Consider the following 16374-nt stretch of genomic DNA (forward strand, 5'->3'; position numbering starts at 1 on the left):
ATATTAGGATATTAGGTCTATGGATCACACTCAACTATTTATCTACTAAACTTACCTACAGTCCATTCAGGAATTATTGACATCGAAGTAGGCCATGAACGTCTAGTCGCGGCTTTATTTCTGGTTACAAAAATATCACTAAAAATTGCTATGGTTCATCATAGAAATAACCAGTTCAAATTATTTTCATCATTTTTGTATCCGAAAGATCCTGAATTTTCGAAATTACGAATATGACGAAGGGACGCATACAGTCATGATTTCATAAATTGAAATTCAGATAATATAACGTAAAAATATAGTGAAATGCTATCTCATTTCAATGAAATCCAATGAAGAGATATCTATTCATTGAAGAGTCTCCCATGAAAGATCCCATTGAAGATCATTAAAATATGCATATTCTTTTTCACCAAAGGCTCTTCAAAAATTGTTGCATTACTGATGTACACTGGATACCAACCTGCTTGCAAAATTCTTATCAAATAACTCTTATGGATCATTTTAACTGTGGTGTCTAAACTGGCGAAGAAAACAGAAAAAACTGGTTGATAAATTTAAATAGTGTAGCTTAGTGAATGGAAGAGCCATATCATAATAAGACAGAAATAAAATTCAAAGAATCCATTTAGTATATGAAAAATTTTGACATCACAGTTGTACTGTAACTTTCAAAATTGGAACCAATTCATCAGCCAATGTGTAAATTACTTTCTAAAGTCACTATTTATTGAAACTGTTCATGACATGAATGATTGATTAAACTTGTATGAAAAATATAGGTACTATTTGTACTCGAGTTTTCTGTTTTTTATTGAAATGCTTTTATACTAGTTTCTATTGAATTACATGAATTATTTTGGCCATAACAGCTTTAACTCACTCACTAAAAGCATTTTTGCATGAAATTATTTTTAATTTGTGAATTTTAAAATTTTATTGCATTCTATTATTATCTTCAAGTGGGTAAGAGGTGAAGAAATTCTTGAAGTTACTCTTCTGAATATATTTTTCTATTAAATACTCAGTAAAAATTCTATAAAGCAATTGGAATTTATTAGATTTTTGGATTACTCATTGAAGAACAAAAAACAGATATCCAAATATCCAGCATTCAAAATAGTGCTCCTTCTACTTTTACCCTTGAATATACTTGAAAAATATTTTGTTTTCTTTCTAGAGTCCACTGTCCACTGCTGGCATTTTCAAATAACCAAGTTTCCTCCAGATAAATGAATTTCACATTTTGTTGCAAATATTCTCTGTATTCACCATAAAATCGTACTCAACTTATTATATTTTTCTGTTAATCAATAAGAATTTTCTTTTTATTAACTGTTTTGAACTTGTAACCAATTAAGTTTATGTAATGTTGTCTTTGATTGATTAAAATCCAGATGCTTTTTGGTGAAATTTTATCCAGGCTGATATATTGGTTGCTTTTGGCTCGGCTTTTGGTAACAATCAAATCATTCAATGATTCTTTGAAGGTGAAATCGTATTGCACAGGTTTTCTTCCACTAATAATCCAGATTGTAAGGACTTGCCTTCTTCTTTTTTCAAACAGTACTGTGAGAAATACTCAAATAAACTAATCAATTTGTGTTTGAAATTGATACATTTTCAAAATTTCTTCGATCAAAACCAATAACACAAACAGACTGAAATCTAACCTCCTGTCAATGACATTTCCAATGCCAACCCGAAATCTGCAATTCAAAATGTTACTGAATGAGCCAGTACCAACTTAATTTCGATTTTCCAAAGCCACCCGGGATGTCAATAATTCCTGAATGGACTGTATGATCACACTAAAAGGGGATGTGCAGAGACAAACTAATCTTACTAGAACTAGTTTATTTATGGTCACTGCATTTTTGTAAAGAGACCTTAGAATATAGATAGAGTTCTAAGAAAGAGACTGAGTGACTGAGACATCTGGTGTTGAATTTCTTCAACACCATTGGTAAAAGATTGGAAACAGGTTATTTTGGATATAGTTTTATAAATAATTGTGGAGTTTATTTATAAGAATTATAGATATTAAAGCATCTTTCAGGTTTTTAAAGATCAACTTTTATAATTTTTTCAAAAAAATCTGGTCATATATGGGTGTGCTAATTTGTATATGGCGAGGCGACCTCCGTGACGAAATTCCACAATTGTATTAGTAAAACATGCTTTTAGTGTCTTTTCTGTTAAAGTGGTATTGAAATTAATCTTTTCTAACTATTCTAATAGCTTTTGAGTTGATTTTACTTTCAATAACTGATTTACACTATTGAAAATTAATTCTGAAGTTATGGACTTATTATTTACTGCACGAAATCAGTGCTGTATAGACTGTAGTTGGTTGTCACAATTCATATTACAATACAGATGATTCTATAAGATGTTATTCGTTTCCGAAAAAGTGTTTCAAAAAAGAAAAGATATGGATTAATATTGTGAGAAGAGTTTTGTAAGAATATTTGAATAATTGAGAAATATTGTCGAATGTCTTTCATCTAAAACTTAATGTGGTGCTGATCATTTTGGGTACAGATCAAATAATAATGTTTATCTACCAATGCAGAAAATAAACTAAAACATAATCGTCAGTAAACATTTAACAGCGAACGTGTCCAAAGTAATAATAATAGAATAAGTAATGAAATATTAATAAAAATAGGCAGAGCAACAGTCCTATTATTTTCTTGATATCTGATACTCCAATTAATATAGTTTGAAGCAAGACTTCATTTGGATTTTTAACTCATCAAAATAAAGGTATTGAAATTCATACAGTTGGAAAATTTATGTTGACCAAAATAAAAAATGTGAATTTTTTCCTAAAGATTCGCCTTATATTATAAAGTTGCTATAGGTACGCCTTTCAATGAAGAAAGTAAAGTAACTCATCTCTTAATTCATTTAATCAGAACGAATTATTAGAATTTGCTATGCAAATCGAATTTTTTAATTAATTTTCACATATACTTCAAAAATGGAAATATTAGGACTTTTTTTTTATTTATTTATTAACCCAAAGGGATCATGAGTGATCCATAACAGGCATTATTATACAACATAGCAATAGTAACAATAACAATTTCAACAACTAAACAATTTCTCAATAAATCAAATATTATTCTGTCTTCTTTGGAACAATTGATCTTTCACTTTACTTGTGAACACCTTGATAGTATCTGAGCCCTTGATGTTGTTTGACAATTCATTAAACCAGGTGGCAGCTTGATAAGTTATTTTCCTCCTAGGAATGTTTCTGGCAGTTGGCAATATGTAGATGTTATGTCTGGATCTTGTATGGTGGGTATGCACATCACTGGCATATCTAAGATTAATGCCAGTATCCACTAAGTTGTTTTTAATTTTGTAAATTAACTTAACACTGTCCAGGTAAACTAACTCCTTAATTTTCAAAAGATTCATGTCATTATAAAGTTGCATGGTGTCTGATGAAGGTGGTTTGTTAAATAGTACCTTGATGACTTTATTTTGTGCTATTTGTAGTTTATTTATTATCTGGGCAGTTGTTTGTCCCCAGAAGGCTGGAAGGTAATTCAGATGTGAAGCAACAAGAGAATTATACATTTTGTATTTGGTAGTGGTGTTTAAATATTTGGAGTTACGTCTGATGTTGTATCTGATATAATTCAACTTTGCAATCAGATTTTCTACATGTGAACTGAAAGTCACCCCACTATCAAGTATTAGTCCCAAGTATTTGACCTTGTTTACCTCAGCGAGTTCTATATCATTTATACTAAGTAATAGTTTTTCTGTATTTTTTATGTGCTTTGAGATTCTCAGATATACACATTTATCACTGTTCAGTTTCATGCCATTCTCCAAGGTCCATTTATTAATTAATTCCAGGTCCCTCTGAGCTTGAGAAAATATCAACTCGGGCTCACCCGAATAGAAAAGTATGGTATCATCTGCATACAGCAGAATGTTACCTTTAATATCACAATTCATGATATCACCGATATAGAGAAGAAAAAGAACCGGCCCCAAGATGCTTCCCTGCGGAACACCGGACTTTACACATTTTTTTGTACTTTCCACCTCATTTGTTACCGTGAATTGGTATCGCTCATCAAGGTAGTCTCCAAACAAGTCCAAAACCTTCCCCCCGATTCCAAGTATTTCTAGCTTTTTAGTGAGTACCCGATGAACAACCATGTCGAATGCCTTGCATAAATCCAGAAGTACAGCGAGAACCAACTGGTCCTCATCCATCGCTTTGTATATGAATTCAATTGTATCAACCAAGGCCGTTTGAGTACTACGTTTTTTTGTGAACCCATGTTGATTCTGATATTGGTAATTTATATCATCAAGATACTTGAGCAACCTCTTCTTTATCACATGTTCATAAACCTTAGCAAATACACTGATTACAGTTATTGGTCGATAATTACCAGCACTTGTTCTGTCACCTTTCTTGAATATAGGCGTGACCTTCCCAATTTTTAATGCCTTAGGGAACTTGGATTTTTTTATTTCGGCGTTAATTATAAACGCTAATATTGGGGCAATTTGATCTTTTATGGCTTTAATTGTTGTGATTTTTATACCATCATGTCCTGGTGCCGTATTATTTTTTAAATTTGTGATGATGCTTACAATTTCCTTTGCACTTGTTGGATATATGTGCATTTCTACATTAAAACTTGCTCTTGCTGTATTTGATAACTGGCTTTGTATGTCTGAGTTGGAGTTTGCTGCAATATTAATAAAATGATCATTTAGGATTTCAGCTATTTCAGTCCTGCTAGTATATTCTCTACCATCTGATACCAGTTTTATAATTGTATTCTCTTTTTCCGGGTGATTTATCAGGCCTTTTATAACTTTCCATTGTTTCCGTTCATTCCCATCTGAGTTGGCAAATTTTTCTTGAATGTGTTTCTGCTTGTTTGTTTTCACCATTGCTCTAACTTCTTTCTGTAGTTTTCTGAATCTGTCGTTATTTGCAAGTATGTATCTTTTTTTCCATTGTACATATTCTTTGTCTCTTTCTTTTATTTTGTTTTTGAGTTCAGCGGTGAACCAGCCTTCACTAAAATTAGCTGTGGTTCTTCTTCGTCTATATGTGGTTACTTTATCTGATTGTTGTATTATTTTTATTAAGGTTTCAAAATCTATATTTTGTTTAGGTGTATTCTGTAATATGTTATGTGATAGTTGCTTTAAGTTTATAATTTTGGATTCATAGTATTGTTTCTTCTTCTTCAAGGTTTGTTGAGTTAAATTTAGTTTTACAGTTATTGCTTTATGATCTGAAACACTTACATCTGTTAGCGACATTTCTACTTCACAGTGAAAATTCATGAATACATGATCGATTATTGATTTTTTTTTCGTTCTAACATCAACTCTTGTAGCCTTGTTCTTGTCGATTTCATTTTGAATAGTGTAACCATTTGATGTCAATATTTCCAAATAATCAGACACTGCACTGTTGTTATCCAATAGGCAAATATTAAGATCTCCAATAAACAGAGAGCTTTTGTCAGTGAGTGTGGTACTCAAAACCTCTAGGAAAGATGTGACCGATGAATTTGGTTTTCTATAAATGCCATATATTGCAATCGGTAGTTCCACCACTTCTATCCCCAAAATATTATTACCATCTATATCTAAGTTAGTTATTATGTTAGGAGTATATGAATCTTTTACCAAGATTGATACTCCTCCACCTCTGTCTGATCGACATACATGTTTGGCTATATAGTTCGGGAATTGTATTGAATCAAGTTCCTCTGTATACAACCAGGTTTCACTAAGTATCATTATATCTGGAGACTCATTCAGCAAAATGACCTCCACCTCATCCATTTTATTCCTAAGACTTCTAATATTAAGGTAACTTATATTTATACATGTTTTTGTAGTTAGTTTTATTAGTTTTTTTGAATATTATTTATGTCGTTTATTGTGGTTATTTTGATTGCTTTAGTTTCCTCATCTTTCTTAACATATATATTTCCATTCTTCACCCATACGAATTTTATTCCATGTTTTTTCAATTCTCGAGCCTGTTTAAATAATTCTTGATTAGATCTTGTCAACTCTTCATTGAAAAACACCGTGGTTTTCAGGCCTCCTATCTCTAGTTTATCAGTTTCCAATTTTCCAAATTTTTTTCTTGCATCGAAAAATCTAACTTTTACATCGTTGTTTATGCATTTAATTCGTATAGTTTCAAATTTTCGTATCGGACTTGTATTTATTCTCTCAGCTTCAAATTCGCCTATTTTGATATCAGCATTTATCACTTTTATTAATTTCTTAGTGATATCCTCGACGTTTTGTTCCTGTTTAGGAATTCCATTTATTATTAAGTTTTTGCTTAAATTATTTTGTAGGTTTTTTATATTTTCAACATTTTGTTGTTTAAAGGAATTGGTAATGGGCTTTTTTATAAAGGCTAAGAAGATATTACTCAGTATATTTTTCATCTTTATTTTTTCTATCAAGTTTAGAATTAAAACTTGTGATAATTGTATCACATCAAAAATACAAATTTTTTAAAATTCAGTACAAAAATTACTTCATCAAAACCAAAACATATTTTCACAAACCACAGGTTCTTCTGATATTCAATATCAGAATGTCTGTTTGCATCAATTAAAAACTTCCATTTACTCAGGAAGAAACTTCTTGCAAAGAAGCTAAAGAATCTTCCAAATTCAACACAGATTAGAGATAAAAATTATAAGCATTCTGATCATTAATGCCTATACTAAACATTACACAAAAAAGATTCGAAGGAAATTTGATACTTTATACAGCAGAACAAAATTCTTAGTAACTGTTGGATTGCAAATTATTTCAATGAGCATCAACATATCGGGCAAAAGTCTAGAACAATATTGACTAAAAGAAAAAATCTATTCCACACATTATGTGTGACAGGTACACAAATGATTATAAAATATAATCTGAGAAAAGGGTTTTCAATATCCTTCTTAGTCATAATTTTTAACAGAAGTACAAGATCTTTTTGAATTTTTCTTTTAGTTTTTCAATACTGTCGTTCATTAAACAAGTATTGTACTTGAGTTAATTTCATTCTAAGCAACCCAATTTTTGAAAAACGTGAAACATTAAATTACTATTACCATTAAATTGCACAAATTCAATTATTAAAATTGAAAACAGTCTGAGTCTTTACTATAAGAAATTGCATGTTTTGTTAAAATCAATGGCACACACAAATGATTGTCAGTTTTCTGTAGAAAGGAAAACATCATATCAAATTATATATAAATCAGTACATTAATTACCTACCCATTGAACACATGTGGTATTCAGAAATTAAATTCGGCACAACATGCATTATATATAAAATTATATTTCTTATTTACACAATGAAAGTTGAAATGAGGACACAATTATTCAGTTTCCCTGAAAATGTTGGTAGATGTGGTATGAGATCTTAACACCCCGAAAGTGTGTAATAATAAATAATTTTCATTTCTTCCTTTTAGTGGGGGTAGAAGAAAATACTTGGGAATTATTCCATGTTTTTTCTATCACTGAAGGTGCTGTTGCAACATTCGTAGAATAGTAACCCAGATCAGAAGAACCTTCAGATAAGAGCCCAGATTTGACTTCTAAATTAATAGACCCTTCTTCTCTAATCTCTTCTAGTTGACTGAATGAACTATGTAAATCTTTGAAACTATCAGACAATCTTTTACGTTGACTTGTGAAAAGTCCTGTTTTCGGTGTATTACTCAGAGATATATCCATTTCACTATAATCAGAATGTTTGTCTACCCCATCAATAGACATTATACCTGAATTAACACTGGAATTCAATTCAGTTTCTATAACAGTATTTTCTGGAATAAACAAATGAAGTTGTAAATATATTTGCTTAATGCCTTAAGATCTAATTGCTGTTATTGGTTTAAAAACACCCAATGGAATAAATAACCCTTTCACATATTTATGTTATGCTCTGATATTTTAGCTTGGATGTAATAATTTCAATATAAAAGGTTTAATTAAATAGGTTATGGCAACAAGCGAAGGTGTTACTCCCGAAATTTCCCAAAAATTGTGTAAACATTGTAAAAAGAAAGTGGTAAATTCAGTAAATTGCATTGTATGTGCAACAAGCTACCACCCAAGTTGTGCAACTCAAGCTAAATTGGTTGGTGATAAGAATAAATTGATTTGTTGTGAAGCACGTGAGAAAAGTGAAGTTGAACATGACCAAACAACAAAAATTCTTGAAAGAATGGATGAAAAAAGCTCAAAAGTATAGTAAGAGAGGTTCTTGGGGAACTTTTGGACCATTTCAAAAAAGAAATTGAAGAAAAAATGAATAATAAAGAGCATTCAGTCCAATATATGTCAGACCTCTTCGAGGAATATAAGAAGAACATCAAACAAATGAAGCAAGAAATGAAGGAAATAAAGGATCAAATGCAGTACTGGATGAGAAGGTGAGAAGTTTGGAAATAAAAATGAATGAGCAGGATCAGCAGGGAAGACAAGGAAATTTGATTATAGCGGGTATCCCTGACCAACCTCAAGTGGAAACAACAGAGAACACTGTTGTCAAAGTTTTCAGTGCGTTGAGGGTCAATATAGAGTAAAAGATATTAAGGAGACTTATAGAATTGGCAAAAGGGAGAAAGCACCAATAATGGTAAAATTACACAACTACCATCATAAACGGACTGCACTGAGGGCTATTAAAGAGACTAGGGGATTGAAGGTGAGGGAATGTGGATTGAAGGGAGATAACAATATATACTTGAATGATGATTTGACCAGGAGAAATCAAGATTTGTTCTCGAAAACCAGAGAATTTAAAAGAGTAAACAAACTCAAAAGTGGCTACTATTACGATGGCTGGGTGTATCTCAGAAAAAATGAAACAGATCCACCAATTAGAGTATATTCAGAAGAACAGCTGAAACTTTGAGATTGAAAGATGGCAATTGTTAAAGATGTTAACTATGTAGCACTGGAGAACATTAATATACTCTATTTAAATATCAGGAGTCTACCCAATAAATTGGATGATTTGAATGAAATACTACGGCAAGTAGTAAAAATAAAATAACACAATTAGTAGTACTTACAGAGACTTGGCTCTTCGCAAATGAGGTGGACTTTTTTAATTCAAGATCATTCAATGCTATACATAATTGTAAAAAGTTGGTTGGAGGGGGAACTAGTATATACATGAGAGAGGATATTGACTACACCATAAATGACACATCAACAATAAAATTAGACGATTGTAATTATCTGTCAGTAAAATTAACAAAGATGAACATCACTCTTTGGAGCATTTATAGACCCCCAAAAAGTAATCTGCCAGTCTTTTTGGAACAATTTGGCAAAATAATAGCTGAGGAAAAACAGCTGTGTTATACTAGGAAATAAATTATATAATTATATATAAATTTGAATTTATTACAAGAAAGTGGATACACTAAAGAATATAAAAACTACATAACAGCAAATGCATTTAAAATACAGAATGTCATGAATGCAGAAAATGCAACACATGTCAGTAAAACTGCCCATATTATTCTGGATCATGTACTCAGCAACCTATGTTGTAAAATACATTTATACGACCATTGTAGGACCACAAAATGATGACAGTAGAAATTAAGGAACCACTGAAGACTCGTGAAAAAGGAAAAATCGCCATTTCCAAGATCAATGTTGAACAATGGATGCAGATGGTAGAAAATGAAATTCAGCAGACTAATGTTGATAGTTTTGAAAAATTGGCGGGTATTATAGTAAGCACAAAAACCTCGTGCACAACACAGCACATAATAAAAAAAGGGATTAATAATGGGTGGATATGGGTGGATCCCATGTGAATATCTTGAACTACTGAAATTACGAGATAGACTATATGTTAGGTGGAAGAAAGTCCCAAATAGGCAAACTGAAATGGACTTCAAAAATATCAAAAATCAAGCTAACAATCTAAGAAACAAACTGAAGGTACAATATGCAGAGAAAAGATTTCATGGGGCAAAAGGAAATCATAAGAAAATATGGGAGGTGTTGAATGATATATGTAACAGGCAAAAGAGAAGCACCCAGAAAATAACAACAATTAAAGGCATAGATGGGCAGATGGTGAACAGTGAAAATCAGATAGCTGTGGAGTTCAACCAACATTTTTCAACTATAGGTAGCAAAATATCAGAAAGAATAAAACACAGAGCCTATGACGGAAACAGGGAGGGAGAAACATCTAACTCTATATATCTAAAACCTACTCATCTGACAGAGTTAAAGGGGATCCTGGCTGACATAAAGGACAACTGCTCTCCAGGTATAGATCAAATCACCAAGAAAGACATTCTACAGTTGTTCTTAGTAATAGGAAAAAAGATGGAAGAAATATCAACACAATCTTGCAAACGGGAATATTCTCAAATGAGCTAAAGATTGCAAAAATACATAGTACCTATTCATGAAAAAGGCATTAAAGAAGACCTGAACAACTATAGACCAATATCTTTATTAAACACATTCTCAAAAATAGTAGAAAAAGTTATCAAAGTGAGAATAGTAGAATTTGTTGAGAAAAATTTTGGATTTGACCAAGTACAATATGGTTTTCAAAAATGTAGCAGCACACTGGGAGCTACAGTGGATCTACTTGAGTATGTGCTGAAAGAAATAGACAGAAATAATTATGTCACAGTAGTGTTTGTAGACTTAGAAAAGCTTTTGACACCGTAAACTTAGGAGTAATGTTAAACCAGTTGGAAGGAATGGGAATTAGAGGGGTATGCTACAGACTAATGAAGACCTATCTCATGAACAGGAAACATTGCACTGTGGTCAAAAACTCAATAAGTAACACAAGCAATGTTAACATAGGATTACCTCAAGGATCGGTTTTTGGGACCTCTTTTGTGTTTGATGTATGTTCTTAGCCTCAAATATCTGGGGCTACAATGCGGATATTTTATGTATGCCGATGATACTGCACTGGTGTTTTCCACGCCCAATTTAAATGAATGCGAAAAAACTATAAATGTTGAACTAGATAAGTATTTTAAATGGCTGTGCTATAATAAGTTATGCGTTAATGTGGAGAAGACTGTTTATATGCTAGTGAAACAAAAGACAAAAAAAATACACAGCATTAATTTATTTATGAACCAAATTGAACTAAAAGAAATGAAAGAGTTCAAATACTAAGGTCTGCACATTACTGATAATTTAACTTGGAACAGACATGTTGAAGATATAATTAATAAACTTCCACCTATGATTGGTGCAATTAGGAGATGTGGAAATCAACTGAATGAATTCACAAAAAAATTACTGTACCATAGCTTTATAGAACCACATCTTTCATATCTTATACCTTGCTGGGGTACAGCTACAAACTACGTACTTCAAAAACTTCAAAGATTCCAAAATAAAGCAGTCAAAATAATATATCAACTAGACTGCCTCACACCGACAGTACAGGCTTATAAAGACACTAAAATATTGAACGTAGAAAAGTTAACGCTTCTCGAACAAACCAAGTTAATTCACAAAATAAATTCATAAAATAAATAATAAAAAAAAACTATTAAAAAAAAAGAGAAAAGAGTACCTAAGAAATGACTTTGCAAGAACGACTAAAGCCTTGAAATGTCCTATTACTAGTGGAATTACCTCGTATAATAGAATACCAATACATCTACTAAATGCCACCTTGATAAATCAAATGTGTCATAATCTGAAACTATACCTTATGTGATTTAGTCTTTACTTATCTGTGATATTTTTGGTGATAAATTTACAAGTTAAGTTATTTTGTACTACTATTATTCTTATATTATTGTGTTAATACTATTTTGTTATAGGCTAAATCATACTGTAGGCCCTTATGCCAGTGTTCTGTAACTGTTTTGGGGTCAGTAATAAAGATTGTTATTATTATTATATATTTGTATAACTCACCTGGAACAGTTTCTTTACCCATATCTAAACCGAAAGTACCATCATGATCTTTTGCATTGACTAAATTCATTTCTGAAAATATTAATCTACAAACTGATTTTGATTCTTTTGTGGACTGGTTTTTGGAATTATCTCGTTGGGAAGTTTCATTTTCTGGTGTTATCGGTGAGAGTCCACATATTTTGAAATCTTTTCCATCCATGGCGTCCAATTCATCCCTGAAACTGTAATCAAATATTTTTGATTCGGTTATATTTGATAATATGGATCATGTGAACAATAATTATAATTCAATCCAACAAAAAATTATGAAAACATTGATCACCATAAATTTAATGTTGAGGGAATAGGCAAATTTAAAAATATACTTTGTTATGAATAATGGAAAAAAAACTTGTTGCAGAATTGAATTCTGCCAGAATGCATTGATTTTGAAAATTACCTTTTAACTTCTAATTCTCTAAGAGGGGAGAATTGTACAGGTGAGTCGAATGGAGATTTCCTAGGAGAAGTATTTGGCGATTGGGATTCAAAATCAAACAATTTCTTATAATACTCATCTTCAGGAAGATAATGTTCTTTATCATTTGAAATATTGGAAATATCCATTGTGCTATAATTCCCACTGATTAAATGAGAATCTGAAAGTGTTAAAAAATAATGTTAAATAATAATCAGTTGAACAATTTTCAATTACTTATTGAATTTTTGTAGTTAAAATATAAAAATGGGCATAAGGTAATGGTATTGAAACAAAATATCATTCTCAATACAGATCAGGAATAGTAAATGAATGATTCATGTTTCCAACCAAACTTATATTACCTTCGTTTAATTTCTCGATTCCTACAGGTTCATTTTCTTCTTGGTCACTATCTGGGCATTCATATTTCTTTTTATTTAGTCCTCGCTGTGCTGGACTAGGCACGATTGCATTCAATTCAAAAAAATTTGATATTTTGTCCTGAATATTGTTTTCAGTTTGAGGATCTATTACAGAACATACATTTTCTTGGAAATAAGCAGTGTCTATTTCTGCCGGTTTTAAATGAGATATATCACAGATAGTCCATAAGAATTTGTCGTCTTTTATTGCAGATGATTCTGCGAAAAGTCCAGGACTGAAAAGTATTAATTGAAATAATAACAAAATACTATTAGAATATACTTTTACCTGCACACAGGCAGATGCAATCTCTCCAGTAGAGGTGATTCAAATGGATTCCTAATTTTGAACATTCTTGATGGAGGAGTAGAAATATTTGGCAATAACCTGAATGGACTATCACAGTTTAGATTGCTATTACGTACTTTTCTCATAAGGTGATTTTTACCCGAAGATGGTGTTGCCTCTTGATATTTCTTGCACTCCATTATATTCTGTTTCAGTCGCTAATGTATTTCCTAGTATCAAAACATTACTTAATTTATTATAAACTCGAAGTATTTCTTATAAAAACAGGGTCCACACTTCGACGGTTATTGTTATTCAATTTTAAATCAAGCCAGAAAGTAACCGTTGAATTTGAAACTTTCTATGGACCTTTATGAAGTTTTCTTCTTTTTTATTGAAGATTGAACTAAAAAAATATTGACATATATGTGCTGGTGGTTATTTCATTTCAAAGATAAACAACAAGAATAAAACATGGTGATAGAACGGAAATACGTACTAAAATAGTGTTAAATAAAGAAAACAGGTTAACTTTATTCAGATTTATTTTGAATAACACATGTTACACGTCAAATATCTCATAATCGTTCAAATTATATTTCTACATTGCGTTTCAATCAAATCGAAAACTTTAGAATTCTTTGTTCTTATATTTAAAATTCACGCTAGAAAACTTATCATTTCAGTGTAAAGCCTTTTAACGGCAATGAACAACGGAATATGCTGATCTTTATTTTTAATATTCTTATCTGCACCATATTCTAAAAGAAGCCGTACATAATCTGATCTACGCATTTCAACTGCTTTTATCAAAGGAGTGCGTCCTTGTTTCGATTTCACATTGATAGATGCAGCTGCTCTGGATTCTAGAAGCATTTTCGTAATTTTGATGTTACCTATTTCGACAGAGCGTAGAAGGAGGGTCTTATTATCATTTTTCCAGGTTATGTTTGTATTTGGTTTGTATTGCAACAAGATTCTCACTGCTTCCGAATCACCACAATCGACTGCTTTTTGTAGAGCAGTCAACGAATTGCTATCTTTGGCATCAACATCCTTCGAATACTTCAGAATCGTTGCAAATATTGCCTTGTTGTTTTGCATTAAAGCCGAATGGATAATATGGTTCTTCCCTATTCGAGGACTCCAATTAGGATCTCCGGCGTATTCCAAAAACTTCAGTACTGCAAATTCATTGCCTTTTCTAACAGCCAAATGCAAGGGTGTAGATCCTGAAGTAGATCTTACATTGACCGTCGCGCCTTTTTCTAAGAGAAAAACTATGACTTGCCTACATCCTCCGCAAGTAGCTATATGAAGGGGTGTTTTTCCATCTTCTGCTTTAGCGTTTGGGTCAGCTCCACGGTGTATTAGGAGTTTTATCATACGCAAGTTTTTCTCCCTAACTGCATAATGTAAGGGCGTCCAACCTTGCAGATCTCTTGCATTTATCTCAATCGTATCTACATTTAGTAAACTTTGTAGTATGCCGATTGATATTCTACTACAGGATAAATGGAGAGCTGTTTTACCATCGTCTGCTCGATGTATGTTGGGATTCGCCCCAAACCTCAAGAGAGTATCTATAACCATTTTGTTACCATCGTTAATAGCCAAATGTAGCGGTGTTTCGTTCTGTAAGCCCAAAGCATTTGTATCAATGAGGCCAATGTAGAATTTCAGGAGATATTCAGCAAATTTATATATTTTTGAAGAACAGGCATGATGAAGAACGGTATAGCCACCAAATAGCTTCTTTTCGTTGATATTTATGTTATTCCTAGTTAAGTACATCTTTATTTTTTTCCCTATTATTTCGGCTTTGTTTTCCCTTTTTACAAGATCGTAGAAAGGAAGACCTGGCCATAAAGTGGAACCCATAGTATCACAATGGAACACAACACAGAAGATCAATAAATATAACACAATTTGATCAATCGATCAATATTTGTATGAAAATAAACATTGAACATTATCTACGTGAAAACAGACACTAAACTGATATATAAGAAGTAACACAATGTGTGAACGTAGTATTTATCTATGGTAGTGATAGAATTGCAGACTCAGATTAACATCTGTTAGTTTCTTTCTGAAATTCTCAAATTAATGTGCTGAAGAAATTAATGAATTGGTTGAAAATTGGGGTGTCGATATTATGGCGAGAACACGCAGCATTTATTTTTGAAAAACATGTAAATTTCAATAACAATTTAAAGTTATTCTAAAATGAAACACTATAGATATTTATTATTTTCATTTGATTTTTGGTTTCCTCCAAAAAAATTGTCTGAAGGAATTTATAAACGGCATTATGTTTCTGTGACATGCCACTTAGCGGAAATTGACTTTATTATATAGGAAATTTCGAAATATCTACAAAATTATAGATACAATCAAGAGATTGACTATACTAGTTGAAATGAATATGAATTGAAGCTGACTTTGATCGAGTATTTTCTCCTTTTTTTATTTTAATTTTACGTTAATTTGTTCGAATTTCAGGTACAAAATTCATATTTTTTTCACGTGAAATGGTTTTAAATAACCTAAAGATACAAACTGCACCCTTGAGCGATCGTGTTGTGAAGAGACAACATTAAAGAGAGAAAGTATGGTGGTTCGAGATAAGGAGAATAATCTTCTCGTCTCAAAAGTGACTTTTGAACTGACCTAAATTGGGGGCGCTAGTGTAGGTAGAGGGTTAATTTAATAGGAAACGTCGAAAAGTACTGATAGAGATAAATCAAGAAGTAAATAATGATGAAAGTTTGTTCGTCTCCTTGGTTAAGTTACCCTTTAGCTGCTCTAGCAGTATGCTTTCTTGTATTGGTTTCCCTCTAGCTACACTAGCGCCTCTTATTTATCCTTTTCTGCTGGACACTTTCCCAACACTTCCACCATAATAGATTATTCTCCCGTCTCTATCCAAGATCTGTAGATTACACAGGTTGTCTCGTAAGTGGAAGAGTGTGGGTTACGCGTCATCCGGTATCCATATCGCCATTGGTCAAGATCTGTTCATAGACAAGTTGCCTCGTAATTTCAACCAATCACCGTCAATCATTCGTAACGTACGAGGATACCAGGTGACGTCACTAATGGTTGACGCTGATTGGTTGAAGTTAGGAGGCAACTTGTCTATGAACAGATCTTGGCCAATGGCGATATGGATACCGGATGACGCGTAACGCGTAACCCACACTCTTTAACCTATGTATATAATATAG

The 16374-nt window shown here is 32.0% G+C and overlaps 2 protein-coding genes across 2 annotated transcripts; both read right to left on the reverse strand.

Annotated features, from left to right (window-relative positions):
- Positions 1–6458: 6458 nt before the first annotated feature.
- Positions 6459–13546, reverse strand: LOC123679906. The gene is made up of 5 exons (XM_045617465.1): positions 13145–13546; positions 12796–13091; positions 12413–12611; positions 11971–12194; positions 6459–7859 (listed from the first exon to the last, which is right to left on the reverse strand). Exons 1-5 carry the CDS (start codon positions 13342–13344, stop codon positions 7486–7488), a joined length of 1293 nt encoding a protein of 430 aa, XP_045473421.1. The 5' UTR covers positions 13345–13546; the 3' UTR covers positions 6459–7485.
- Positions 13547–13671: 125 nt separating this feature from the next.
- LOC123679907 (putative ankyrin repeat protein RF_0381) lies at positions 13672–15181 on the reverse strand. The gene has a single exon (XM_045617466.1). The coding sequence runs from the start codon at positions 15023–15025 to the stop codon at positions 13805–13807; it is 1221 nt and encodes a 406-aa protein (XP_045473422.1). The 5' UTR covers positions 15026–15181; the 3' UTR covers positions 13672–13804.
- Positions 15182–16374: the final 1193 nt, after the last annotated feature.

This window comes from Harmonia axyridis, chromosome 5, assembly GCF_914767665.1.
Source record: "Harmonia axyridis chromosome 5, icHarAxyr1.1, whole genome shotgun sequence".
Classification (NCBI taxonomy): Eukaryota; Metazoa; Arthropoda; class Insecta; order Coleoptera; family Coccinellidae; genus Harmonia; species Harmonia axyridis.

What these genes read in the sequence shown, in the direction of transcription:
- LOC123679907 (XM_045617466.1), bottom strand. Translation starts at nt 15,025, where the DNA reads ATGGGTTCCACTTTATGGCCAGGTCTTCCTTTCTACGATCTTGTAAAA.
- LOC123679906 (XM_045617465.1), bottom strand. Translation starts at nt 13,344, where the DNA reads ATGGAGTGCAAGAAATATCAAGAGGCAACACCATCTTCGGGTAAAAAT. An exon ending in TTGCATCTGCCTGTGTGCAG is followed by an intron (nt 13,092 to 13,144) that starts GTAAAAGTATAT and finishes AATACTTTTCAG; the next exon opens with TCCTGGACTTTTCGCAGAAT. An exon ending in GGGTAAAGAAACTGTTCCAG is followed by an intron (nt 7,860 to 11,970) that starts GTGAGTTATACA and finishes TGTTTATTCCAG; the next exon opens with AAAATACTGTTATAGAAACT.